This window comes from Zonotrichia albicollis, chromosome 2 (assembly GCF_047830755.1).
Source record: "Zonotrichia albicollis isolate bZonAlb1 chromosome 2, bZonAlb1.hap1, whole genome shotgun sequence".
Lineage (NCBI taxonomy): Eukaryota > Metazoa > Chordata > Aves > Passeriformes > Passerellidae > Zonotrichia > Zonotrichia albicollis.
Genome location: NC_133820.1, coordinates 94,850,612 through 94,878,540, shown reverse-complemented (window position 1 = coordinate 94,878,540; position 27,929 = coordinate 94,850,612). Strand labels below are relative to the sequence as shown.

General features: G+C 41.5%; 1 protein-coding gene across 1 annotated transcript; it reads left to right on the top strand.

Moving 5' to 3' along the window:
• Window positions 1-55: 55 nt before the first annotated feature.
• Window positions 56-27,699, top strand: LOC102074101 (CD99 molecule (Xg blood group)). The gene is made up of 12 exons (XM_074536204.1): window positions 56-119; window positions 1,669-2,034; window positions 17,905-17,943; window positions 18,255-18,305; window positions 18,774-18,806; window positions 19,715-19,756; window positions 19,905-19,937; window positions 21,337-21,411; window positions 22,860-22,901; window positions 23,418-23,528; window positions 24,321-24,377; window positions 27,532-27,699. Exons 1-12 carry the CDS (start codon window positions 56-58, stop codon window positions 27,555-27,557), a joined length of 939 nt encoding a protein of 312 aa, XP_074392305.1. The 3' UTR covers window positions 27,558-27,699.
• Window positions 27,700-27,929: the final 230 nt, after the last annotated feature.

Sequence of the window (27,929 nt, the reverse complement as noted above, 5' to 3'; positions counted from 1 at the left end):
TTCTTCAGAGCAGAACAATGCCCACGCTTTCTGCAGAGACTTCCTGGCAGAGGCTATGGACAGTACAGAGAGAGTAAAAGACCTGCTAGGACAACCATTGCAGGCTGGGCAAGACAGACGTGGGTGCTATTGGAAGAAGTGGGTCTCAGATTATAACTATTACTCACACAATAGGAAAAACAGCCTTATTACTAAATGATTTTGATTTTTTACAGATAAGTTTGCTTTATGTGTGAAGCAACAAAGCCTGGATTTTTTTTAAATCAAGTCCACACATAGAAGACCTGGTAACAACAAATCAGGAATCCCATTTTCACAAAATATCAGTGAAAACTTCAGACCATGAGATTCATATATCATTATATATCATAAAATTGAAAAAAATTACCAGATATCTATAAATTTGGAAAATTTATTAGCCATAAAGTGGCTAGTGCCAGCTAACTGTGCTCCTGCCTCAAGGACTGAACCAAGTGGAAAACACAAGCTGTGGTACAAAGTCTAGTTATTTCATGTCTGTTCAACAGGAAGTTGCTTTTACTTCATCTGAAGAAGGTAGCTTAGATGAAGAGTAATTTTGGCTACAGGAAGCTACAGGAAACTACAGGAAGCTACCGTTCTGATACGGTAATATCCGAGAGATAACTAGGTTTTCTCTGTTAGCTCTGCAGCTCTTAAGCAAGAGGTATGTTTTGGTATGATGTGATTAAAGAAGTGTGCAGTAGTCTAAGGAGTCAGGTTCTTTTTGGCAAGGCACCAACTTCTTAGGCAATTCTTAACAACCACCATAAACACTCTGTTAAAGGATATCCTTTGAGCAACACTAATAATTTCCTGTATATAAGCACATAGCATTAATGGCAAGATACACACTGATGGATTACACAATGCATATATTCAATCTTACCTTCTAGGCTTGGAGTCTGGCAAAAATGGGAGCTGCTAACCACTACATAATGTTGACTTCAATACTACTCCTGCAAAACTCAGATATTTAATGAAAAAGCTTATCCTTAAATTAAAACACAGCATAATTTTAAGTGTTTTTATTAGTACAGTAAAACTCTTTTCTGCCTTAATCTAAAAATAACCTGATTAGGCACTGTCAAAAAAGAAAAAAATAAACATTCATCAATTTATGAACTGGTGACAATGATTTGACATTCCACCTTTCCAGCTGGCAAGGTCCTACAAATGTTAAATAACAGATACGGACCTCTCTGAGGAAAGTATAGGTCTATGACTATGAATCCAAGTCAACTACCTTCTAAATCACACTGTGTCACTATATTGTTTATTATCCAGTGCATACCTGGGAATTGAAGAACCACATTTGGTGGCAGAGTATTTTTGATACATGCCCCTCACCACAGCTCAGCACAAGTGTCAAGTACAAAACTCGAAACTGTTTTCTTCCGACTAAAGAAAAAGCAAGCCTGCCATGGGCAGCATTATTAGGTGTCCTGGTGTGTTTTGCGACGGGTGACTTTTCCTGAGAAAAAGCAATGAACGGGAGTGCCTGGTTTAAGAGAGGGCAGCGGTCCTTGAGCATCTGAGCATTCATCTCTGCTATTAAAACCTGGGACCAGAACTAAGCCCCGTAGCCTCCTTTCGGAGCTCCCTTCGGTTCGCAGACAGGCTGCAAGGACAGCGGTCCGGGCTGAGCAGCACGGCAAAATTCCACTCCTTTATCTCTGCCGGCAGTGAAAACCCGAAGTTCCACTCCTTTATCTCAGCCGGCAGTGAAAACCCGGTTCCCGCCCCAGCCAGCGGCTCCCGGAGCTATCGCCCTCCCAGCTGGAAGGAGGGCCCTGGGGCGCGGCGGCCCGAGCGCGCTGGGGCGGTGGCCCGGCCCCGGGGCGGTGCCGCTCTCGCCGCCACAGGAGCGGCTGAGGCGGTGCGAGGAGCGGCGGGGTGGGCAGCGCCTGGTGTGTGTCTGTTTGTCTGTCTGCGAGTTTGTGAGGCGGGCAGCCATGTGGCGCTGGAGGCTCCTTCTCTTGCTGGTGCTTCTCGCCGTCTTGGTCTCCGTCAGAGGTGAGGAGGGGTGGGAGGTGCGGAGGGCCCTGCCGCGGCTCGGGGAGGCAGCGCTGCCCTGCCCTGAGCCCCTGGGGCGGGCGCCGAGCGCTGCCGCTCGCAGCAGTGCGGCTCGGCCAGGCAGTCCCGGGAGCGAGCCGGGCGGCTCCCTGGCTGGCCGTGTCTCATAGACTGGGGAAACAGCGCTCTCCCCCTCCAGGCTTTTATTTTTCCTTCTTTTTTCCCATTTTACTGGCTGGAAAAGTATTCCTGAGCTTTCTGCCCGCCTTCCGCACTGGAAACTGACTAGTTTATCATGAATACATGGTCCTCGCCCCAGAAGGGCCCTTGGGTGCAGGGTGGTCCTGAAGGGGGGTTCGGCTCCTGGGGAGCTCGGCCGGAGCGCAGCTTCCATTTTAGGAGAGAAAGCGGAGTCACGGCAGTCCCAGGGCATCGGATGGTTACTCACCAGAAAGTCTGCCGTCACACGACCGCCTTTAAAAAATAATTATGGCAAAACGGCACGGTGAAACACACTGGTATGTTTTCTGAGAAGCTTCTCGTTGCTTCAGTATGTATCAGGGAGAATTTTCCTGAACCCTGATCAAAAAAGTCTGTATGTAACAGCACGTTGGTATTTGGTGAAAAAAAAAAATTGGGGGTGGAGAAAGTAGTAAAGTCCCCAGCAGGAAGGCGTTTTTTCCAGGCAGAGGACTGCTGAACTGGAATATGCAGTCCAAACTGTTATTTCCCATTCATATGACTTGTTTTTAAGACATTTCTTTCATCTTTTTACTATGTCAATAAGCCTACTTGTTGCTGTGTCTGGGTTGTTGGGTTTTTTTTCAGGTACTTCATAAAAGCAACACCTCAAATCTTAAATATCTACCTCTTCACTGTGAAAGAGGAGAAATGCATGCTCTTAATGTTGATTGGAAGCCGTAGGTAGAGCACACGTGATGCCAGATAAGCAGTTTGACAGCAAGGCTGCTTGAATTCAGTTCTGCTGGGGCCCTATTGTGGTCTTGATTTGCAGGTTGAAAAAGCTGAACTCTTGGAAAAAACAGTACAATTTTATAGAAGCCAGCTTTAAAACTGACAGATGACTCAGGCTGCTTACATTTATTATCTTACTACTTGTGTGGAAAATTTCCTCCTCTACTTCTGCAAGCAGTTCCTCATGGTTGTAAACAGCAAGATCTTTGCTGTGATGCTCTTAACACGTGGAAGTACTTGAGGCCACTAAGAAACAGTGTCTTCCTATACTTTTTGCCAAGAAGTGTGGAGATGAAAAGAGATGTCAGGATTGTGTTTTACTGGAGGCAAGGTGCTCAACAACTGCCTCTAAGGTTTTTGTTTTGAATTCTGAGGAAAATTATACTACTACTAAAAGCAATCATAAAAGATTGCTTTTAGAAAGCTAATTAATTTATATGAGTGCTGGTTAATGCCAATAATGCAAACTGAGTAGGTAGGTTATAATTAGTTTGGACACTTTTTCTTTAAACAAAATGTGTAAGAATTTGAGAACTGCAGAGAATGTCAGCCTGGAGAGGGTGGGGCTCTCCAGGGGAATTTCAGATTTGTGCTCATGCCGTCTTAAATGACAAAAGCAAAACCTGAATTACATGCATTTGAAAAACTTAATTTCACTGTTGGTGGACTGTCTGTAGTCTGAATTTACAGAACTACTATAGAAAGTTAAGGCTCTTGCTTTATCAGCAGTTCAGCTGTTTTGAAACTGTGTGGAGTTGACTGTTTTCACTGGGGGACTGCCTGCTTTCCTGATTCAAGCAGAAGAATCTGTGCTCTGGACTGATTGCTATGCCTACAATGAATGATCCTGTAAGAAGCTAAGTTGTTAATGTTAAATCAATGTTCAACATATCAACAAGGGTTTGAATGTGTTATTAAGCAAGGTTTTACTGTGTTATTTGAGCTTGCTTAGAGAAAGAGCTCTCAGTTTTAACCTTAAAGCTGCGATTTAAGTTTTGTCTCATCTGCCAAGTATGAACTCTGCCAGTCTCGCAGAACTGGAATTTAGATACCGTTGGGGCTGTATCCATAGGAAGGTAAAATGTGAGTTTTTGTATCACGTTTCTATAGGCAGTCTGACAACTTACCCCTCCTGAGAAGCGGGATCTCTGTTTCTCTTCCTTTTTTTTTTTTTTTTTTTTGGTCTGGTGCCCATCGAGGCGTGCACTGAGATGATTCAGCAGATGACTAATGTGCACTGAGTTAGCTCTGCGGAGTGTTTGATGGGTGTTCCTGCCGGTGCAAGGGAGTGGCAGGGCCGTGCACGGGAGAGTGGAAATGAGCAGGGGACAGGGAAGAAAGGGCAAGAGGTTTCATGCTGTGGCTGGCTGTGAGGTGTGAGACCAACTCAGCCACCTTATGCCTGCATAATCATCAGGTTAGATCTGTATCTAATTTGAGGCATGTGGTTTTCAAAATACAATGCAAAAAAAAAAAAAAAGGATTAGGCAGCATGACTTCTGTACAATGTGTATGAAGACCACAGCAGATGAAGAGTCAAACAAAAAAAAAGCCTTGCATGATACTCTACATGTGAACTTCATGATCTTAAGAGGTCCAAACCAAGCTCAGTGATTCTCTGATTCTCTGATGAGCAGCAAGAAACCTCTGTATTCAGACACAAGGCTCAAAAAAAGTCTCACGTATCTACTGCAGAAAGATCAAAGCATGAAAAGCTGTCTGCTTACTGTGGGCCTGGAGTTTGGACTGGGATATATGGTTTATGTATCTGTTGCAAGTACTGGGGAGAGCTTGTTGATTGAAACACAGCTGCCAAAAGGAGGGGAGCAAAATACAGGCTGTAAAATGAGGTACCCATGTTGTAAGATCAGTAGCCTGGGGTGAAGTGTGGGTGGAGATCCCTTCTTTCTAAGACCTCTATCATTACAGGGCCCTGAGTAAGGGAAGGAAGCACTTGAGCTCCTGAATTCTTGCTGAGGCAGTTCAGTGTTGAGAGAGAAGACTAGTTGGGTGGAAGATGGTGAAATGATCCTGTCTGTAATCCAGTAGATGGAGCTTTCAGCTGGGACAGGGAGGTGCTGTAGGGACTCCTGGAGACTGAGCTCTGCTTTCTGGGCTCTGGAGCTGTTTGCCTTTTAAATCTGATTTTAAAAACCTCAACAAAACCGATAATAAACCAACAAGCCACCCCATAGTTTTCATTGGAAAAATTTCAGTAGCAGTGCTAGAATGCATACATGGCAGCATGAACATGAAAAACAAAGTGCGTGTTTCTCCATCTTTCTGTTTTCTCTAATGTGAAACAGCTAATAATTTTTTCATGTGGTGTTATATAAAATGGCCACTGCACTGTTATATCAAAGTGATGTCACTGCAACAATCCATAAGCTTTCCTTAAGCCATAACTGTTAGTTACCGTCATTTAACTTGGCAAGAGCTCAGTGTGACTCAGCCTACTGCCATCTAGCCAAGACCAATTTCAATATTTTCCTGACGTTACTCTGGTTCATATGATCGGTTAGTCTGTGCTTGAGACTCTTGCCTACTTTAACTCTTGCTGTCTTGAATTTCCCACTGAAATGACTTTGTTTTTCATCAGGTGTCAGCTGTGTCAGAAAATGCAATGATAGTAGTATTCATTGGTTAAGATCATTTTGACAGGAGCATTCCATTTTCTTCTAGCCTTCTGCAAACTGCTTTTGACACAGGAACCTGCTCTTTGGAGTCTAGTAAAAATGTTTTGAGAGAATATTATGAGCAAAACAGTCTCAACTCATAGGACTTAACTTACTGTCAGTTAATGCAAACATCTAATCATGGGTTTGAGAATTAAGAGAAAAAAGTTGATCCGTCAGACCCTAAAGGTTTTAATTTTGAACCCAAACAGCCCTATCTACTCTATATCAGCTTCCCTGGTTTTCAGTGCAGGTTGTGCTCAGCCCATCTTCTGCTCCTTTACTGGGGTAACATGCAGAGCAAGGAGGTTGTAATGGGCTTAGTGGTGTCTTTCTGCTTCTCCTTCATGCTTCTTGCTGATCTTCTTTTGCACCCCTTTGCTTTTTAGTGTTCCTGCCACTATGAGGGTCACTTATGGTCCCTCAGGGCTGTCACTGTTCCATTGTGGGTGGTCCTGGTGTGAGTGGCCACACTCCCTCAGGGGTGCCTTTGCCATAGTGCCTCCAGGAGGTCTCCTGTTGGCATGGACCCTCTACTATCCAGAGCACATTTACAGCCACTCGTTCCCTCTCCAGTCTCCCTCTGTGAGTCTCTCAAACCATGTCTTCCCGTGTCTCCTGTCCCTGCTGGCTGACTCTGTGTGTGCTCCAGCAGGAATACTCTGTGCTTCTGAGACCAATAGAAGGCTTGGTGTTGTTGGAGTTAAGGATCTTTTCTATTGCTTCTTTCTCTCATGGAATTTTGTCCCATCTGTCACTTAGAAACCATGACTAATACTTAGGAGATAGGAAAAAAGTTTCCACAGGAAGGGTGTAGCTGGCCACTCTCTTAGCTGGGGGATTTCTCTTGGAGGGGCAGAGATACCACAAAAGTGGGCTGGGGAAAAATGGGGCTAGGGCAGCTCCTAGCTTTCTTGCTCTCTTGACTTTGGAGGAGGATGGTTGAACTGCTGCTTGGTGGGGGAATTCGCTGCCAGAGCCCAGCCCTGCTCTATTTTCTCCTGCCATTGCTCATGAGAGCAGCCATTGAACTCTATATTGGCAGTGAGGCAGGCATATTGGCACCCTGCCTCACTGGAATGGACCCTTGCCATCTGCTCGGGTGCCTCAGCGGACAAAACGATAGCCCAGCCGTATCCTCTTTCCTGGAGGGTGTGTCTGCCTGCCTGCATGCAGCAGCTGCTGAGGAGGAGCCCGGCATCTGCCCAGCCCTGCTGCTTTCTGCTGCTGCCCCGGGCTTTTTCACTGCACTCTAACCCACGCCCCTGCTGCTGGGACACCCCATGGCCTTGCACCAGCTGTGGAGCTTCTGCTACCTCTCCTGCTCCCCGGGCTGAGCCCACCTTGGTGTCCCAGCCACCTCTCAAAGGTTCCTGCTGCAGCCCATTTTTTCCAATCCCTCCATCCACCATTACTGAGGGTGACATGGCTGAGCTGTCCCACAGCGCCCCCTGCAGGCGCGGGGGGGGATCACGGCACCGCCCTGCCCAGCCCGGAGCCAGCAGCACCCCCGCTGGCTGCAACCGGAACTGCAGCGAAGGGGAAAGTGCCTGTGGCCAAGATGGCCAGGATTGGATTCCTCCTGGTGCTGTCTGCTGTGGCTGCCGCTGTGCTTGTGTCCTTGTCTTCTTATCCACACACATACAGTAAAGAACTGTTATTCCTTTTCCCATATCTTCGCCTGAAATCCCTGCAATTTCCAAGTTGTAATAATTCAGCGGGAAGGGGGTCATGGTCTCTTTTCCAAGGGACGTTTCCTCCTTTTCAAACCAAGACAGGTGTGCAGTAGCCGTGTCAGTGACACTGTGACATAAGTATAAGTGACACTGGGCAGTTCATGGCCTCTTCCCAGACAGGGCAGCCTGCTGCTAAAGCCCTGCCAAGTTCATGTCCTGTACTTTCATTGACCAATGGAAAAGAATCATAGGATGGTTTGGGTTGGAAGAGACTTAAAGATCATGTAGTTCAAATTCACTGCTGTGGGCCGGACACCTTCCATAAGACCAGGTTGCTCAAAGCCCCATCCATCCTGAACACTTCCAGGAATGGATCATCCATGCAACACATTCTTGAGCAGCCTGTACCCAGGAATTGTTTGGACATAAATCTTCAGATACCTACATCTTCTGTCTCCAAAACACATGGTATGCTTTTGAAGTAAATTAAGACTATTTATGGTACGTAACAACACATATCTAATTTCCTTATCATTTTTCCAAAGGCCTCTTAATAGGTAATTCCTGGTCCTCAAGTGATGAGGACTTCTTCCTTAGGGATTTCAATTGCTGCAGAGGATAAGTTGTGTTCTAATTCCGGCACCCCAGGGGCTGGCTGGTACTTTTTCACCCAGTTGAAATTGGGATAAATGGCTGTCTGTGAGACTGCTATGATGTATTCCTACATTTGTGTTAACTGGCTCCCCCCTGCTTCAAAGAGTTGAGGTTTGCTCTTCCTGGAGTGCAGTTTGACTGAGACATTGTAGAGTTCTACCTTTCTAGATGCCAGGGGATTAGAAGGAATATGATGCACCATCTCTGCTCCACAATCTTCCCCTCATTCTTCGATAGTTGTGATTTTGAACACACACATGTGTTTGTTGTATCTAGGGTGCCACCTACGTTATCTTGCCATGTAGAAAATCTTCTGGCAACTCCTGTCTGACTTTGCTGCTGCATGGATTGGTGTTGTGAATATAAAGGGGGCTGCTCTACTTGCCAGGCTTCTTCAAACTTCCCTTTCTTCCATCACATTTACTGTTTCAACAACTTTCCATGCATGTCCTATTATTCCACTGATTTCACACCGCCTGATGCTTGCACTGTGGCTTCTGAGACGAGTCTAAGCTGTGTTTTTTCCCTCAGTACATAAGCAGAAATTTCATGGACCTACCTGGCTAAAAATAGCTTTGTGTTGTGCCCACACCATAATCCTGTACTGGCAAGTCGGGTTAACTGATCAGCCTGGTTACTATGTTTCTTAAACTGCCTCTGAATTTCAGATGTTCTTATTTACAACATATATTCAAGTTATTTCTCTGATTAGCTGTTGTATTACTTTGCATTCTTGTGATGTTGGAAATGGTTTTCCTCATTGCTGATGATTAACATGACTCCAGTCTTTGAGCTGTTTCTGGACTGCATTAGTGATCACTCAGGAGGCTGTGTATCTGTATTCTCAGGGCCACTGGGGCTCCCAAGTGTGTTCCAAGGCTAACAGGGGCCATTACTTCTGCAAATTCATGGCAGCCTCTTCAGCAAATAACTTGTCATATTTTACAGCCTTCATGTTCATTTGCTGGCTTCAGATTAATCAGTTCAGGCTGGGGAAAGGCAAAGATTACATGGTGCCCATTCCTTAGTATTGTTTTGAAGGTTTTTCCTTCAATCAATATAGCATCAATACCATGGAAAAATTCTCCAGAGATGTTGAACCTTTGTGGATGGTGTCATGGAAGATGGTAAGGTTGCATTCCTACCCCTTGTAACAGCCAGTTCCAGATATACTGCACACCATTCCAGGTAAAGGCAGACCCAAAGCTAGTTTGGAAGGTTGCTTGGTATCATACAAGGTAGTTTTAGTTTGTTTTTCATTTTAAAAGGATAATTTCTCTATATGTTTGTAAATTCTAGTCTGGGAAAGATTTCCCAGCTTGCTGCCAAAAATTGGTTGCTCCTTCCACAGGTACAGTTTTCACCTGTTGAAAATAAATGCAGCGATAGTCATCACAAATTCCTTTTAAACTGGTTTAGCCTCTGCATTTGATGTTACAGTGAAGCCCAGAATAATAAGATCCAGAAGATATTTTTACAAAGAATTCCAGAAAGTCATAAGGCAAATTCCTGTGAAAGTACAAGAACTTAGACTTTTGTGGTGTAAGGCTGATTTACAATAGTGTTTCTAAATCCTGAGTGGGTTTTTTAAATGTAGAACAGTGCCTTTAAAATATATAGTTGACATGTCAAATGCAGGAGTAATTCAAACATGTTTTGGGAAAATGATTATTTTGACAGGAAGCATTTACATTTTAAGTCAGCTCTGATCACACAGCATCACTGGTTGTGTAACAAATGCATTTGTTTTACTCCATGCACATTTCAGTCACTTGTGAAGTGTCCACATGCTATAAACATCTAAAATTGGCATCCTTAACAGGACTTGTAAAAGAAAAGGAAGGCCTCTTGACTGGAGCAATGGTTAGTTAAATGCAGATGTTAATTCTGCTCTACTTTTCTCATAGCTTGCATCCTGTAAAACTCCCATTGGATTTCTTCTTGGTCCCAAATTTTTCACAAGTAATGGTATCCATTTCTTGATGTGAGTAAAGTATCCACAAAGCTCATTTCACTCTGAGCCCAAGAGTTTTAATGATGGTAAAACCAAACTTTTTTTTTTTTTAGGATAACAGTCGTTCTTTCATTGGTTAAAAGTTAAACTCAGTGCACAAGTTAATACTTCCATGAAGTAGAAGTTCTTTTCAATTTAACACCCACCAATTTAATTGGTAAAAATCTGATTTTAATTATCAAACTGTCTTTGTATGCTTTTTTGCTTAACCACAGAAAAATATTTCTTGTATATTTTCTGTGTGTGAAGAAATCTAACATTCTGAGGCTAGCATAAAGTGAAAATTTTTGAAACTCCACTATTTCCAGGAAAGCAAATTAAAGTGATATTGGTAGGATTACTGTTTTTATGAGTGATGCAAAAATATTACACTCTAAACCTTCTCTTTCTGGAAAAAGTGCAGTTAGAGTGTTTAGACATATGTTTTACCACTAATTTTTTTTGTTCCCTGTGATTTGGAAGAGAAGAGTAAACTATGTGAAGATGAAATGAACTTGTAGTGATAGTAGCAGTAGTAGAAGCAAGATGTGAATAAGTGAGGCTGTTGTGATGGGTAGTGTACAGTGTTTATTAGAGCTGATGCTACTGTTGGACAAACCAGGCAGCTCTAGAGTCACACAAGTCCTTATTAAATTTAGAAATGAGATTTTGGGATACGCTTTGGGGGAGGGGCTTGGGGAATTCTTTGCAGAAAGTTTTTAGATAAGTCTGTCTTTTTCTGCATTTTATATAATTATCTTTCAATCTACGGATTCTTCCCTCACCTTCAGCTACCCATACCTGTCTGTGTTTTTTCAACACCAGAAATGCCTTCCTGCCTACTCTGTGGTTCTCAGTCCACCCTGGATGCCAGGCCTCTTGCAATTGGATCCCAAATTCAGTGGTTACTTCACCATCTATTCCCTGCTCTCTCCCTCCCCAAATGTTGCAAATGGTTATTGAGACATCTCTTCTTCACCTCAGAGCTGTCCCTGCTTGTCTTAGCCAACAAGTTTGCAATCTTGTGTACAATATTCTTCTCCACTGTTCTCACAAAAACTTTCAGTTTTCCTTTTTTCTAATTTGGCCTTCTGTGAAGGTCGTTGTATACTAAGCAGAGATGTGGACCTTTTCCCCCCAAACTTCAGGCAAGACTTGTGATTCTGAAGCTTGTGGCTGTAGTGAGCTGACAACGCCTCTGCATCCAGATTTCTCCTCTCTCTCCCTTCCCTGTCACTGTTGCTTCTATCCTATCCCTTGGGCATTGCCATTGTATCTTTGTCACTGGCTCCACTGCAGTTCTATATCCTGGCACAGCTCCTTCAGCTTGCAGTTCTTACCCGTCCTGCATCCATTCTTATTGCTTTCCTTTGATGTTCTATTAAATTAATACATTTTTAAAAAATAAGTAAATTTATAGTGCAAATTTAAGTCTGGCATGTGAAATAGCAGGCTGCATGTAATTAACATCGGAGCATAAAATCTAATTTGATTTTAGGAGGTGATACAGAATCAAAGTGAAGATGATGCAAATAATTCTTAGAGTGGACGTGGAGAATTCTTGTTAAAGGTTTTGTCTAAATATAGCAGTAGTACTTCCACAAGATGCAGTTGAACTGGAAATGCTTACAGTTCCACTGTGAATGCATTCCAGCTGTTTTTCTGGGCTCATGAACACACTGAAACTACTAAGAATATAATAAGCCTTGGTACAAAAGGGAAAACTTGCCTTTTTCCTCAAGTACTAAAGGATAGGAAGTGGAAAGGAAAACTTCTTCACCTTATTTTAAATGAGAAACAAAACTTACACCATGTTTCTGGCTTGCCATGTATTTGTGCTGACTCCTGTGATTCAAATCATTGCAAACACTGTGCTGAGTCTGGTTTCCTCAACCCACACCTTCCCCACAGGAAACCCTCATCATAAAACCCAAAGTCTTTCTTTTTCTGTTAGCACAGGAGCTCATTTCAAGTACACAGATTAAAAAGCCTGAAGAGTCTTTTTAGCCATAACTGAACAAGCCACAGTTAAAATGAAGAGCCTGGAAAACCAAAGTCAGTTTTACTGTTCAGTTAATGTTTCTGGTTAGATTACAGATTTTGTTTGGACTTTACTATTAGCATACAAACTGTATTGAATTGTTAAGAATTGTGGTCAGGAAGGTAAAAGAAACAAGCTGTGAAATTGTCATTTTACAAGTATCAGCAGACATAGAAATTCTGCTTAGTGTGAATCTTCATTTCAGTGTGCTGCTATAAAAATAACAGTGTTGATCTGGCTCTATAAGCATTGCAAATGTATATTTCAAATACATTTTATTTTAAAGAAGGAATTTGTAAATAAAGATCCAAGTTTCATTAATTTGTTCAACAGAAATTATAATTTAACTTATAAATTATGTCCAACAGTTGAGGTTTTGGGACCAGTGCCTATACCAATTATTACCCAGTGTCTGCCAGATCACAAATTTTGGTTCTTACTACTTCATCATTTCTTATGCCAGAACTTCACCATACTTCATCTAATGCAGATTGCCCCAATCTTTTGCTCCCTGAACCTTGCTGCTAGACTTTCTTTTTTTCCTCTGAGCCCCCCACCACACTGGGATTCCTCTTTCTTCCATTCCTTCCTGCCCCAATCCAAGAGGCCACCACAGATGCAGAGTATGAGGATGCAGACCAAACAAACTGCTGATTGATTGCAAACGAATTCCTGACTGTGAAACCTTGTTGTGGAGTGAAACCTTTAATCTATCATCTTACACACTTTATTGCTGTATGAAGTGTTTTACTGATTTGGGATGAGCAGAAAAAGCACACAGCCCTTGAAGTCATGCCCCAGACATCACACAGTTGCCCCGAAGACACTTCTCCCTTTCTCTGCCCTAGACTGGGCAGGGTACTGAGCTCTAGAAATGCATGAAGAGGTTTGGCTGCTTGTGATATGGCTGCTGTTTTGGGGTACACACTTCAGGCCCAGAGGCTGCCTGGATGTCAGTCAGAAAGGTTCTTCTCAAGAACTGCTGAAGCTATTGCTAGATCTAAGTGCAGAAAACCTCGAGGAGTAACAAGAGTCTTCAACACTGGAAGAGGGAGAGATGCTGCCAGGCTTTGACCTTGGAGGATAGTATGAAAATTTGCAAGGATTGCTGTCCTCAATCCTTGAGGATTGAGATGCAAAATGCAGAATTACAAGAGTAAATATTTGTGTGCATGAGGTATCCCAGCCAAATTGGGCCATCCTGAATGTGGTTTTACACAGGGTTCTTGTAGCTTTCAAATGTCGAATATAACACAATTTGACTAGTCACTGACATCCAAAGTCCTGAATACTAATAATGGTAAAACTTTGGAAAGCACCTGTCTTTCTTACTGCTTTTCAACTAATCCAGGCATTCTTGGAATCAGATTCACTTTAATTATTTGTGATGCCAGCCAATACTGGGAAGGTTTCTTAAAGGTGTTAGAGGGGTTAGGATGCTGATATTATGTTGGTTGCCCAGGCAAATATTTTATTACCTCTGGGCTTCTAAGAAATAAATTCAGTATTTACAGGGCCAAGCTGTCCTTTGGTTTCTTTTACTGTAGCATGATCAGTACCAAAGTGCCCTGTAAAATTCCACTACCACATTACAATGCAATGTAAAATGTGAACTAATATACATTAACAAAGTTAATATATTTTTGTGCTACAAAAACTGATTGATATAATAGTGAGGGAAAGAATCTTACATAACGAGTAAATGTGAGCCTTGTGGTCAGAATGCACCTGGTTATGGAAATTCAGGGTATGTGAGTAGTAGCTGCAAGGCTTGTCAGCTTTGTGAAAGCTTAAAATCCTGTCTGTTGAACAGCTTCAACTTTGAAGCTGTAGACTGTGAGCAACATGTAATTAAAGAATTTTGGTGTCTTAGGCTTATAAAAAATGAACTACTGACATTTCTTATGCCAAGACAGAACTTCAGAAGTGTCTGAATGCAAAGCAGCTGCACAGTCCTTATTGATCTTAGTGAGATTTGGGAACAGGTTTTCTTAAGACTGCTGCTGAGCTCTTGATCCAACCCCATGATCACAGAGGCAGTGGTGGAGATCAGAGAGGTCTTGGCCCATTGTGAGCCTCCCTGAGAAGAGGAACAGTGATTACACTGAGACCTGGGAAGAGGGGCAGGGGTGCTCCTTGCCTGCTCCACTGAAGGACAGGGCTGGCTTTGCTCTGTTGGTGCAAGAGAAGGCAGTGGCAGCAGTGGCTCTGGGGCTGACTTTGATGACATCAAGGAACTTCATGTGTAATGCACAGAGTGGCCTCAGCATGGTTTAGGGTTGCTGTGAGGAAGCTGCCATGAACTGCTGCACACAGATGCTGACAAGCCCATGTTTCTGTCTGCCAGTTGTGTGTTGCTTTAGTCCCTGAATTGACACAAAAGGTAACTTGGTAATAATTGAAATGCTCACTAATTTTAGTAATGCATTTATGTTTGGTAAGGGCAGGTACATAGGTGAAATAGCATTAAGCATAGTATATGATACTTGCAGTCTTCGACTGCGGTCAGGCCCTCCTGAAATTACCGGTAAGAAGAATGGAACAAAAAATTCAAGTAAATACATCCAATGACTTTTGATTGCTTCCCATGTGGATTCAATACCTTTGCTACATTTTGCAAAACACTTTTCCTCTCCTTCTACTTCACATCCCAGTGTTCCCAGAACTTGTCATTTCTTGGTGAAAGTTTCATGCTTCCATCACCCAAATGTTCTTTTAGCAGCTCTTGTTAGTGTAGCTTGGGTTTCTGCTTACAAACTTCAGGAAACAGAGCAATGTATTTCAGTTTTCATTTATAAAAAGAATTGCAGACAGAGTGATTTTTTTTTAGTTCTGTGACTTTGCAGCACAAGGAGTATAGTCCAGTGGCTAGGACTGGCCCATGTCACAGAACCATAGGCTGCTGAAGCTGGTGCCCTTTCAGTCCCACCCTCTGCTTCAGAAGCATCAGCCTCTGCAGGTTGCCCAGGACTGTGGTCAGCTGGGTTTTACTTATTTTGAGTGTGTGGTGGTGGTGCTTCTCTGCTTTCTGCAGTGGAATGTGAATATGACCAATCTAATACTGTAGCAGAAGTATCTGAGAGCAGTGACAGGTCTTTGCAAAGGTCTTGGCACTCTTATTTGCTTACTTGGATCTCTTGGATACCGTGTAGTTCATCAGCTGTTCAAAGCCTGTGTTTGCACTGTTTCTTTTACCTCCTGTTTCCCCCCCAGCTAACGCAAACTGTATGGGTTACTAGCAATGGCCTGGTGAAGATATGTGGGGGAAATTCAGGACTCCTGGACAAGTAACCAGTATGATTAAGCAGAAGCTGTCTATTGTTTACATTATGCATTTATTTATAAATTCTAACTCTACTCCCCATGCTGATCATGCATTTCTTATTGGTGTCTTTGCTTGTCCATGCATTTTGCATGCACTTCTCAGAATATGTGATTGGTTACTGTCCAGGTGACTCACAGCTCTCTGGTATCTCCTTCTTGTGGTCCTGGAATTCTGTTTCTTAGCTTTTTTCTTATTTTAACACAGTTTATGTCTTAGAAACCTTGATGGATTCCAGAGAGCCCTGAGAAGATTCTGATAAGAACAGTTACAAGTGAAATGGCTGGTGCACACTAGTCTGAGTGGTTCAGGTACTTTGCTACAGATCTGTCTCTTGAGATCCAGGTATTTGAGTTACAGAGGTGAAAGGAAAATCGTGTAGACACTTCTAAAGTATTCTTGAATATTCTCATGCTCCTAGGAGCTAGAAATACCTGCTATATTGTTCTTCATATGCAATACAATATCTGCTTTATTTGTAAGTATTCTTGTTTAGACTAAGAAAATGCTCAGAAGCCCAACTGCTCTGGGTGTTCCTTAATCTGTAGGGAGTGCAGCAAATTCTTGCTGGCTTTTCCTTCTTGGACCCTGATAGTACCTTTTGTTCTTTAGCTTTATCTCTTGTTTTATAATTTCTTTTTTCCTGGAACCAGCTGAATCATACTGAGCTTTTCTCCTTTTAGACTAAGTCAGTGAACTTCTACTTTAGTTGGACCCACCCATACCAAAAGTGGAGTGAGTACATTTATAAAAGCAACTGCTTTAAAGACATAGGAAGGTTTGTCATGAACAGTGAAGAAATACCTCTGTTTGCTGGGAAAGCTCACTTCCAGCACATTAGAGGGCAGATTTTTATTGTAATGAGTTCCATAACCTAAGTTTTGACATTTTTTGCTACCTTTTCTCAAAAAAAGTAATGTATATGAAAAGCCTGATATGCTTGCTGCATGCTTGGAAAGCAGAATTTTGGTTTCAGAATAGTAATTCCAGTCAGTAAAGCATGATTATATTTTTCTTTTATTGACTCTCAATTTTATTTATTCCTCTGTCAGAGCATTTTTTATGTGGGCTTGGCAGTGAGCAATCTCATCCTAAATTATTTCTCTGTGAAGTTCATTTGCAAAATCCTTAAAATAGCAATGTCACTGCGCATACCCTTTTTACAAAGGTTTCCTCCTCTTGAGGGAAACCGCTGCAGCTGAAGCCATCCTGAGTTCCTGGTCTGAGTTTTATGCTGGCAGTGGGAACTCTTCATGAAGCCTCTTTTCTGCTCCAGGTAAAATTTCAGCTGCACCAGCTTTCTGTAGAGTGTATGTGCTTGTTTTTCCATCTGCCTGGAAAGAAACAGGGTTCGTGAAATATACACAAACCAGTGTGATGTTCATTATGTTAGTGCCATACATTTCACTTTGAGACCGATGGTGTTGTCAATTCCTGATGGTCCCTCCTCTGGGTGCTGCTCTGGTGGAGTGTTTTGGGGAGTGTATGTTTTCAACAAATTCCTCTGCCTGCCCTCTTGGAGTTACACTACCAAATTATGATCAGGTCCTTCCAGCTTTATGGGGCTGAAGCAGTATATTTAGATGTCTTTCTCTTGAATGGCTGATAGCTACTTTCAGGCCTTTTTCTTTTTCCATGCTTCAGTGAAAGTAGGGATGGTGAAAAATCAGAAACACCCCAAACAGTTGCTTTAGCTATCCACTTATCTTACAAGGCTCTGCTGTTGATCACACCACCACATTTGTGCTGTGAAATCAGTTTGTGTCATCTATGTCTTGAGTTGATGTGTTTGCAGTTGGCTGGGTAAGCAGCAGTAACTCTAGCACCTGATTTAATACAACAAGAGACAGTGTTCTTTTCCTAATGACTGAAAAAAGAATCTAATCTCCCTGTAGTGGAAACCCCATGGTGGTGCCAGCTGCATTTAGCTGTGTTTTAGGAAGTTGAAAAAGTGCTCAGGATCATACATGCTAATATCTTAACCACCTCCATACTGCTAATCCTAGTTAGGCGGAAAGGTAAGTCATACAAACCCATAAAAACTAATTTTTAATGCCAAGGTATTAACTTCATTACATAACTTCCATAATGGCCTTTGTGCTCTGAAGCTTTTCTTCACACTTGAATCTTGTATGCTTTCATGCATTGGAGCTGTCCCCCAGCTTATTTTGTGGTTCAGTGGATAGAAGGGTGGGAAAGAATATGCTGTGGGTGGCACTAAGGAAACATGCAGTAGCAGTGGCAAGAGTAAAGTGCATTATTGGCTGCAGGAATGCATGTTCCAACCCTTCAGGTCATTTCTATAGAGCCAATTTTTAGCGTGGTTCCCTTTTTTTTTCTGAAAAGACACATGGATAGTGACCTGGAGAAATAGAGAAGAATGTCTGTCTTCAACCCTGACTCAGAATATTCTTCTAGATTGACTCAGGAAGCAGAAAGCATACTTCAAGATTGATCACAGACATGTTTTTTATTAAATGTTGGGTTTGAGTAAGAAAAAGCAGCGTCCTTACTGTTTCTTTTATCGTCCACAGGCCAAGGTGACTTTTCCTTAGAAGATGCAATTTTTGGAGGTAAAAAAGTTTCTTTCACCTGTTGATTTCTTAGTATTACTGCATGACCAAGCATGACAACTTTGCCCCATATGGTTTGTTTAAACCTCAGTGGAACAATTCAGCCATGTGTTTGTCAAGGTGTTGACCACACAGAACTCAAATTTGTCTTTTGAAGACTTAAAGATTTCTCTTTGAGGTGAAATTGTCTTGCTGTGTAATTTTATCTTGTGCATTTTGATGTATAGGCATGTACTTAGATTTGTCCTTCATGTAGCTTCTGAACTGTGTGTTAAATAGTATTTATTTTTTTCCCTAACCATACCTGACAGAAAGTACAAAGAAGCCTCTTGTAACTCAGAAGACACCATCATCAAATAAAGGTGAGATCTAATTGGCTTCTAATGCCTTTTACTGTAAAATCAAGTGTAGTATATGTTCCAGTTTGAGATCCTGAATTTTTCAATTTAGTGGCACGCAGGGTTGTGATATTTCTATAAAAGAAAGCAGTACCCTAACAGCAAAAGGATTTCTTCATTTTGGAATCTGCTCTCAGAATATGTTTTGTGATTTCACAAAAAAAACCCTGTGAAAATTACTTCTGTGGGCTTTCAATCTACATGTTTGGAGCTTGCTCATCTTGAGCTGGCCCTTGGCAGGTCCCATCATCTCCAAAAGCAGCAAGTTGCTTGGCAGGTAATGCTGGTAACTTTGTAGGGCTTTTCTGTGAGTCACTGATGAATGAGCACATCTTTCATTTGTGGAGAAAACGTGAGGTCCATTTTGTTTATAAAGTAGTCTAAGAGTACATGTTTTATATTACATTTAAAACTTCCCTTCTTTATTTGTAGATGATTTTGACTTGTCTGATGCTTTTGATTTTGGTGAGTATTTTGTTTTCCTGGATACCGCTCAAATGTACCTGGTGCAATGTCTATCTATCCTTTATGACCTAAGTATAATAAGGCACTGAGTTTATTAGGGTAGCAGACTGTTGATAAGAGTAACTGCAGCTTAGTTTTGTTTGTTAATCTTAAGGTTCTGGATCACCAAAACTGTAGGAATTTCAATAATTTCTTAGTCAGCTTCTACTTGTTTCATTGCTGTTTTTTCACTAGATGGCACTGACTCCATAAACTATTACTTATGGAAGTAAATGTTAATTCCAAAGTAATCTCTCCCATTTCAGGAAGTATTTTTAGTAGCCCAAGAAACATTAATCTATTATAAATAATTTAAAGGAAAACACTTTTTCTAATGTGAAGGTTGTGACAGAATTGTACAGAGATAATTTCTAAGATCTCTTATTTCTTATTTTGTGGCAAGCCAAATGAAATGCCATTGTGGGGACCTATATTCCCTGTTCTTTGTCTATTTTACAAGTGAGATACTAGACTTTATTTTTGATTAAAACCTGGTAATTTTAAAAAAGAAAACAGCCAAGTAACCTGTACCTGCTAGAATAATTAAAAGAAACTCAGCCTTTGAAATCAGATGTGCAAACTAAAATGCTGCATAAGACTTACTGAGTTTTTCTGTGTATGTTCCATCCTAGCAAGGATCTGACATGCTGCTCAATGTAGGAAGAAAACCCTTATTGGCATTAAAACATAGTATTTAGCTAAAATAGCCAAAGTAATACAGCATTAGCTAATGAAAAGAAAATTACATGGGGAAGTTTTGATACAATATTTTAGGTCAGATCATCTTTCAAGGTCACTCCATGCTCTGCTTTTGGTTTCTTCACACTAGTAATTTTGCTCAATTTATTCTAACTCTTATTTGTCTACAGGTGATCCCAAGCCACAACCTCCTGCAAATCCTAGAGAGACTGGTAAGACTGATCTAACAGGAATTTCTGAACAGTAAAAGAGTATTTGTTAATCTCTCCTAGTCCCTTTGAACATAACTGTGTTATAGTCTGGTTTTGTTCTTTTAACATTTTCTTTTTTTTTTCTCCTAAATCTCTCTTCTGTTTTTAGATAACCCCAAGAAAGATCAACCTAAAGAATCTGGTAAGGCTTCTAGCACAAACTCTTGGTTTTACTGTCTCAGTTACACTTCCAGTAATTGATCCTTGTTAATTAGCTGCTATGAATGTCAGGTGTGGCATACATCAAACACTGAAGATTGAGAAAAAGTTGTCTTGCAAATAAGCTTTGCACCAGTCTTGAAATTCCAAAACAAACCTGTTGAGTCACTTTCACTTAAAAACAGGATGATGTGGGGAAGAGGCAGGATAGGAGAGTGTGTGTGTGTGTGTGTGCTTGGGGCAATGCTGTACTTGGCTGCCTGTGGTTAAGCATTCATGTATTGCACTGAGTTCTTTCTTCTCTACAAACTGAATCCCTTCTAGTCATGCTCAAAATTAAGTAGCAGCTGCCTGTGATCTTTATTCTTAAAGGATCTAAATTAAAGGGAAAGCTCTAAGTTAAAGGGTTGCCTTTTTTTTTTGTTTGTTTTGTTTTATTTAAAGACCCCATTAAGAAATACAACTCTTTGTGTTTGAAAGATAGGTTTTAAATATATGTCCTTTCCTGCATGTTCTGCTTTAGAGGTCCTCCCTATCTTTGCCTAACCCAGAAGAAAAAAAAAAAAACAGATTCAGAAGGATGCAGGTGTGATGATGCCATTATTCGCACACATGGTGGTAAAGAGCCCTGGAATGCAAGCCTCAGTTCTTGTTCTTTCACCTGATGTGCAGTAGATAACTTGGATTTGATTCTTGCATGCCTCAGTACAGTGCTTTTGGCACCCAACTAAAACATCCTCTGATGCAATACTCTTAGTTTTTCTGCCTGAAAAAACTGATTTGCATTGTGTAAACTAAATATTCATTTGGCAGCATTGGGAAGGAGGAGAAGGTGCCATGAGGGAGACAGGAAGGCTCCATGAGGTAGGGTTCATAGGGAAATGAAGAGGGACTATTCCAATGTCCTGCAGTAAATCAGAGAAGGGAATTACACTTGGACTGTTTGAGACTTAGAGACTCAACTCTGAAGAATCATTCACAGTTGCAACCTTGAAAGTTAATGGCCTTTTTCTGTCCACATTGTTTCTTTGCTTTCACAGGACAGTGAGATTTGGGCTTTTAGAGTTAAGCAGCTTATGAGGCTCCATGCCTGCTTAACCTGATTTGTGCAGTACTACCTGCTCTTGGACAATGACTTCTCTCAGTTGTTCAGGAAGTCCAGAGAGAGGAGTGCTGCTGTCAGACTCTGTAGTGCTGGGCTGAAGGGACTTGACGTTGTGAGGTCTTTTTAAAAGGTTAAATGCTCTGACTCTAGTGCTGAGCCTAAAGCCACCACAATTTCAGTTGAATGGTCTTAAGAAAATTTCCATGTTATTATATGCCTTGATGTATCTTATTCACTGAACTTAAAACATGGTAATGTTATCTGCATTATTTTATAGACAAATTTGATGATTTAGATCTTTTGGATGGCGGTTTACCAAGAGAAGGAGGAAGTGATGGCAGTGGCAGCAATGGTAAGATAGCAGGTTGTGCTTCCTGTTGTTTCTGTGCCTACCTGAGCTTTTGACTAAAGCCTGCTCACAAGCTGGTTAGACAATTAGAGACCTGGTTAGAGCTGGTTAGCTCTAATTTGTAATGCATTTGGTTCTGGTATCTGAAACTGAAGAGCATATTTTCGAGTTCAAAAGTAATGTGTTCTGTCTCTGCCAGAAAAAAAAAAGCCCCAAATACTTCAGGGGTAAAACTTATCTAGAGCAAACATTTTCAGTGATTTTTTACTGTTATGCTAAGAAATACGGCTTCTAAAACTGAAATGTGAATGCACTGCTTACTTCAAAATTGACCATTAATGTAGTTATTAAGGTCATCCAAATGCTATTTTTGATCTTTTATGACATACTCTTAGTTTCTTTTAGTTATTGTAGGTAGGAAGTCTAGGAATGGGCCAGAAGAGGGTCCACCTTATGTTCTCAAAGATTTCCTTTGTCCCACAGGATGGACTGACATTTGCACTTCCAAGTGATGCTTAGCCTTCACTTCTTTGCTGTGGTGGTAGTGAGGCAGGTGAGAAAGTGAGAAGTTGTAGATGCTCCATCCCTGGAAGTGTTCAAGACTAGACTGGATGGAGCTCTGAGCAGCCTGGTTTAGTGGAAGGTGTCCCTGCCCATGGCAGAGGAGTTGAAGCTTGATGATCACTAAGGTCCCTTCACCACCACATGATTCTATACTCTGAACAGTATAAAATCATTTCATAGCTTGCCATACTTTTTTTGGTCATTTGCTATGCCTAAAATTACTGCTTTACTGCAATTTTAGTATTTCCAAGTCAGAATTAGTTTGAAGTATCTTGATGGGGTTTGGGATATGCTAGTGGTTACTCAACTTCTCTGAAGAGCTATCCTAGGTGGAGACTACTGATGCCACTGTTTCGGGTAGCTTCCTCCTTCCAAGGTGCCTTTGGGGCAGTACTTGAAAATTGGAAGGGGCAAGAAACATCTGTGGAGACTTGTGTGGTGGTTTCATCTGCACAGGTTCCTGCCTCAGTGGTACAAGTTGCACAGTGACAAATTTAGAGTTAGCATTTATAGAACTTCGGGCTTGCTTGTGAAGAGAATTGCAAAGGTTGATGAGGCTGGGATTTTAGGAAAAGATGGTTCTGTGGAAATACAGCTGAATGTTACTCTGAAATTATATGAGTTCTCTGTGGTGGTGCACAGGCTTATTAAACTAGATTTCACAAATGTTATTAGCTCATTTTGTAGAAGTGCTGAGCAGTCAGGGCTGGAGTTGGCACTGCTCTGAGCCATGCTTTGAAAACAGAAAGTTTCAGTGCCAGTTTAACACTGTATGGATATAATAGATGGCTTGTATTTTTGGATAATTAATTGACAAAATGTTTGTCAATTATGATATAAGTGTTCTTTAGACATATAAAATGTAAATTCTCCATTTATTTTTACAGAACGGAAGGGTCCAACTCCAAATAGTGACCAAGAAAGCGAAGGTAAATGCATGAGTGTGTGTGTATGATGTGTTTAGATGTATGAAGCTTGTTTTCTTGGGGTTTCTGATTGCTAACTAGCTAGAATGGTCAATGCTAGAATGGTCAATGCTGGGAGTGGGTTACAATTAAAAAGCTTTTGTGCAATCTGTAATTCTTTTAAGCTCTGCTTCCATAGTCCTTTAACATTTCTATGTTACAAATGATTCCCAAGTGTTAAGGTCTCCAAGATGCTGGTGCAGTGATTGCATGCATACAGAGTAGATACGGAAATGAAAGGGTTGCTTTTTTAATTAGTGGAACTTAAAACAGGCATGCTTAAGTTCTTTAACAATAGGCATTGCTAAGAAATCAGTGGTTATAAAATGAGAGGATTCACTTTTCATTGTGCACAGAGTTGATTATTACAATTTTATGTAATTTCAGTTTAACGTTTTTTGGAAGTGTTTACTTTGAGGCAGTATTCTGATCTGGCTTTCAGCTCTGAAAAATGTTTATAAACATCTCTGTTTTTTTCAGGTTCTCAGGGAGTATTAGCTGGAATTATAAGTGCTGTGGGTGCTACTGTAGTTGCATCAGTAGGTAGTTTCATTGCTTACCAGAAGAAGAAACTCTGTTTCAAGCAAAGTGGTAAGAGTTCCAAATTAGTTTTGGTTCCTACTGTCTAGAGAGAGGCATTTTTGTATTTATATATGAACTATGAATTGATCCTATGCATAAAGTAGTTGTAATACCCAAGTGAATTTATGTTCACAGGGAGTAACCTTTCCTACTAGTCATCTAAGACTGACAAATTCTTTGCCCAAAACCTAGGAAGACTCAAAGCTTTACATTTCCTAACTAAAAGCACTTCTGGCTAAAATTGAGCAGAAGAGACTGCAAAAAATACTTTTTAAGGAGAATCAAGTGAAGGTTAGGATTAGAGATTTTTCATGTTGAAAAATACTTGGTAGTTTCTAATTTTGTAAATTTTGGCTTTGTGTCTTCACAAGATGCTTGCCCACTTATTAGTTTTATGACAGCTTACCCCAGTATTCATCCCCAGATTGATCTGCAGTGATATACTGCTTGCTTCCTTTCTACCTAAATAAGATATAATTTGGATAAGAAAACTTCGGGAGTACTGTGGGTGATAGGATGGGCAAAAGCTTTGGTTTTGTCTGTTTCAGTCTTTCTGACTGTTTAGTGAAGGGATAGAGCAGTCATTCAGCCAGGCACTGCTGTTTTGTAGCTTGGTAAATTTGGAAACCAAAATAGATCTCTACCATGTATGTTAAAATTAATGTGTTGACAAAACAGGGCAACTCAACTACTGTCAGCCCTTTTTGTTCACTGCTGCTTCTTCTCTCAAGGTATCTCTATTTATCAAGAACCTCAAATATAAGGGAATTTGAATGCTAAATATCTGGGTTTTTTTCCCAGCAGATGAAGAGAATGTGAATATGGATAGCCACAGGGGAGCACAATCTGAGCCACCTGGTAAGACAAGAATCTAGATGGAAGATCAGTTCTTTGCTGGGGATCCCATAAAATGCACTTTATTGACCATACTGGAGAAGATGAATTATGCTGTTCTGTTAAAAAAGAAACAATTAACAATTTTGGCAGAATATGAGCTGACAGACAGTGTGCCTAGGTAGCCAGGAAGGCCAGTGCCATGCTGGGCTGTATCGGCAACAGTGTGGCCACCAGGACCAGGGCTGTGATTGTCCCCTCGTACTTGGCTCTGGTGAGGCCACAGCTTGAGTGCTGTGTCCAGTTCTGAGCCCTTCACTTCAGGAAGGACACTGAGGTGCTGCAGCAAGTCCAGAGAAGGGCAGTGGATCTGGGGAAGGGCTGTGTGGAGTGACTGGGGGAGTTAGAGATGTTTAGCCTGGAGAAAAGGCAGCTCGGGGATCATCTTCTCACTCTCCAGAACCACCTGAAAGGAGGTTGTAGCTGGGTGTGTGTCAGTCACTTCTCCCAGGTAACAAGTGATAGGACAAGAGGAAATGGCCTCAAACTTTGCCAGAGGAAGCTTAGATTGGATATTTGGAAAAATTTCTTCATGGAGAGGTTTGTCAAGCCTTGGAACAGGCTGCTCAGAAACTCTTCAGGAAAGCACAAGAGTTGTCATCCATGGAGGTATTTAAATGATATATAGATGTGGCACATAGGGACAAGGTTTAGTGGTGGACTTGGCAGTCTTGGGGTAGGAGTTAAAGTGGATGATCTAAAAGGTCTTTTCCAATATAAATGATTCTCTGATTCTATGGTTTTACCATGATGACAAACTTAAAACTGAATCAAGCATTCATTGCCACTTTTTTCGAGTTTTTCATTTAACAGACTTGTTTATTGCCTTGAGAGTGCATTGAAATGGAGCAGCTTAGAGAAAGTGAAGAATTGAGTTTTCTCTGCAAAAGTATCATTAGAGGCAATTGTGAAAACACAAGCTTGCTCCATCAGTGTGATGTATAACTGCAGTTGGAAGCTTATTAGTGCGTATTTTTTCTGATTAGAATCTGAAATGTTTTCTAATTATAAACTGACACAGAACACTGCAAGAATGTATAGTGAAAACTTTATGATATTTGGACAATGATGAAACTACACTGGAAACAAGGAGGACTGAACTCACTAGCATGTTATGAAGCAGTCCAGCTGGGGAAGGATGGTCCTTCTCGTACGTCCCAGCTAGCTATCCAGCACCGCTAGCAGTAGGGGAGCACTATCCCGATCTCCGTGGCTCGGGACAGTACCTAAGGCAAATGCTCTGTGCTATGACAGCAGCGTTACCTTGTGGTAGGACGTGGCTGGGCTTATGGCTACAGCCAGCAGAAATAAGAGCACGCTCTCCAGCTGTGGTGAATGGAGGCTTATTGATCCTAGGAGAACCGACAGCCAAAGAGAAAGATGGGGAGGTTGCAACAGCTTATAAGGAGGGAGGGAAACAGAGGAGGAGTCAGTCCTTGGACAAATAGGGTTTCAGAGGGGAGTGGGATACAAAAGATTGACTTAGGGAGAACACCAAAGGGGATAACTTGAGGGTGGGGCCCCAGCCCCTGAGCCAATCACTTGACACTCCAGCTGGAAGTTTCTAGAGAGTTCTAGAGAGAAGGGTGGGAGTGCTGAGTGACGGACAGAGCACCGGGGAGGGATTTGAGAAAGGATACATTAATCTCCAAGGCAACTGGGGAGGAGTTGGGATAACTGGCAGCACAAGGGAGAGAAGGGGGAACCAGGGCAGAACCATTACATGATAGGGGGGAACAGAACAGTCCAACTTATACACACACAACACAACAGGTGAGAGCTGTGGAAGGATCTCATTTAAAGCAGCAAACACTGAGAACCTCCCCCTTCCACATACGGTAGTTTAGAAAATTTGGATGATGGAGCAGGTGATAAGCTCCAGGAATCCATGGACAGAGCTGGGGGAAATGGTATAGGGGAAAACTTGGCCTTGTGCCTGGTCAACGAAGGAAGAAGCACCATAACTTCAGCAACTCATGCTGAAGTTCATTGGTTTTGAAGTACTGAGTATTAAAATCTCAAAGCAAGATATATATTTGCAGTATATTCTTCTGTGAGTTTAATCTTAAACCTGCAGAACTGTTTCTGGGTTTTTTTATAATTGAAAAATAATTATGCCTTATTTCTCTTGGGTATTTCATCAGTTTGTTATACACTTCCACCTGGTTCATTATCTTCTTTATAAACACTTTAAGCTGTTAAATATATAAAACTCTCAAGTACAAAACATTTTCTTGTGACTGGCTGTAAGCACTGAAGAGACTCAGGTATCCTCAATTCAGCTGTGCATTAGGGAAGCAAGTAGCATCATTCAAACTCCTCTACCAAAGGCAGTTAAAATATGAGCTGTAGTTGGGTTATGCTAAATTTGTGGCCAAGATTCACCAGAACTCAAAAGTGAAATGCATCAGATGATGCATCTCTTATTTTAACCAGCAAAGTCACACTTGGGATGTTGTCAAATACGGTTGCTTCTACCTAATCTAATCTAATACTGATGTCATATTATGTCCCATATTTCATACCTCTGTTATATTTTGCAGACAAGCATGGTCATGTGTTGAGCTAAGGGACTGGGCAGCCATGGTCATCAGGGTGCTGCTCCTGACCTGAGTTCTGGGAGTCAGCACATGTTAGGTCTGCTTCTGGTAATAGATGTGCCTCCATGGCTTCCAGTTAGAAGCAGTCTCTCATTAAGCCAGGTCAAATGGCATAGCAGAATAGATCTGCTATCTGTGTTTTTAAAATCTTGTGTAAACCTGTCTTTGACTTCCTGAACCTAGGAGCTTACTTTAAGTAGCTTACTTTTTGTATGAGCAGCCTGTTTGCATCTGCAGGACCTGCCAGCCTGAACTGAATGCTGGGTTACAATGCAAGTGTAGATAGCTTCCCTGTATGTAGTAGGATGTGATTATTTGTGTGAGAAATCTGGGTGTAATATTCCTTGCTATGCAGCCTGTTGGCTTCATAGAATCAAGGCTCTGCTTTCCTAAATTTATCACAGGGTATCAAACATCTGTTGAGTGTTGTTGACTGCATAAACTGTTACATAATAACGTATAACTTACATTGCATGCTAACTCGGTGCACTAATCTTGAATTGGTTTTCACTTTTCAGTTCAGCGCACACTTCTGGAGAACTAAGTTAAGGGAAGAGTGGTGAAGAACAGATCTTTGGAACTGGATAAACAACATGCATTCTGTCAAAAAAAGAAAAGAAAAAAGAAAAGGAAACAAAAAAGCATAGCAAACAGCAGAGCCTGAAGTTTCATGAGAGAACATGAAACTTGTGTGAAACATCTCTGGGACTGTGGCTTAGACCTGAGTACTTTTGTGTGGTTAGCCCTGTGAAGCATTGTTGCACACCAATACATGGCCTTAATGACAGGAGTGTAGAAGTATGTTGTGCCTTTACATTCTTTCCTTGACTCCTCTGACAAATAGGTGTGTCTTAAGTGCATTCAGTGTATTTAACTTTTCCTTACCTCTCCAAAACCAATATGCAATTACGGTTTC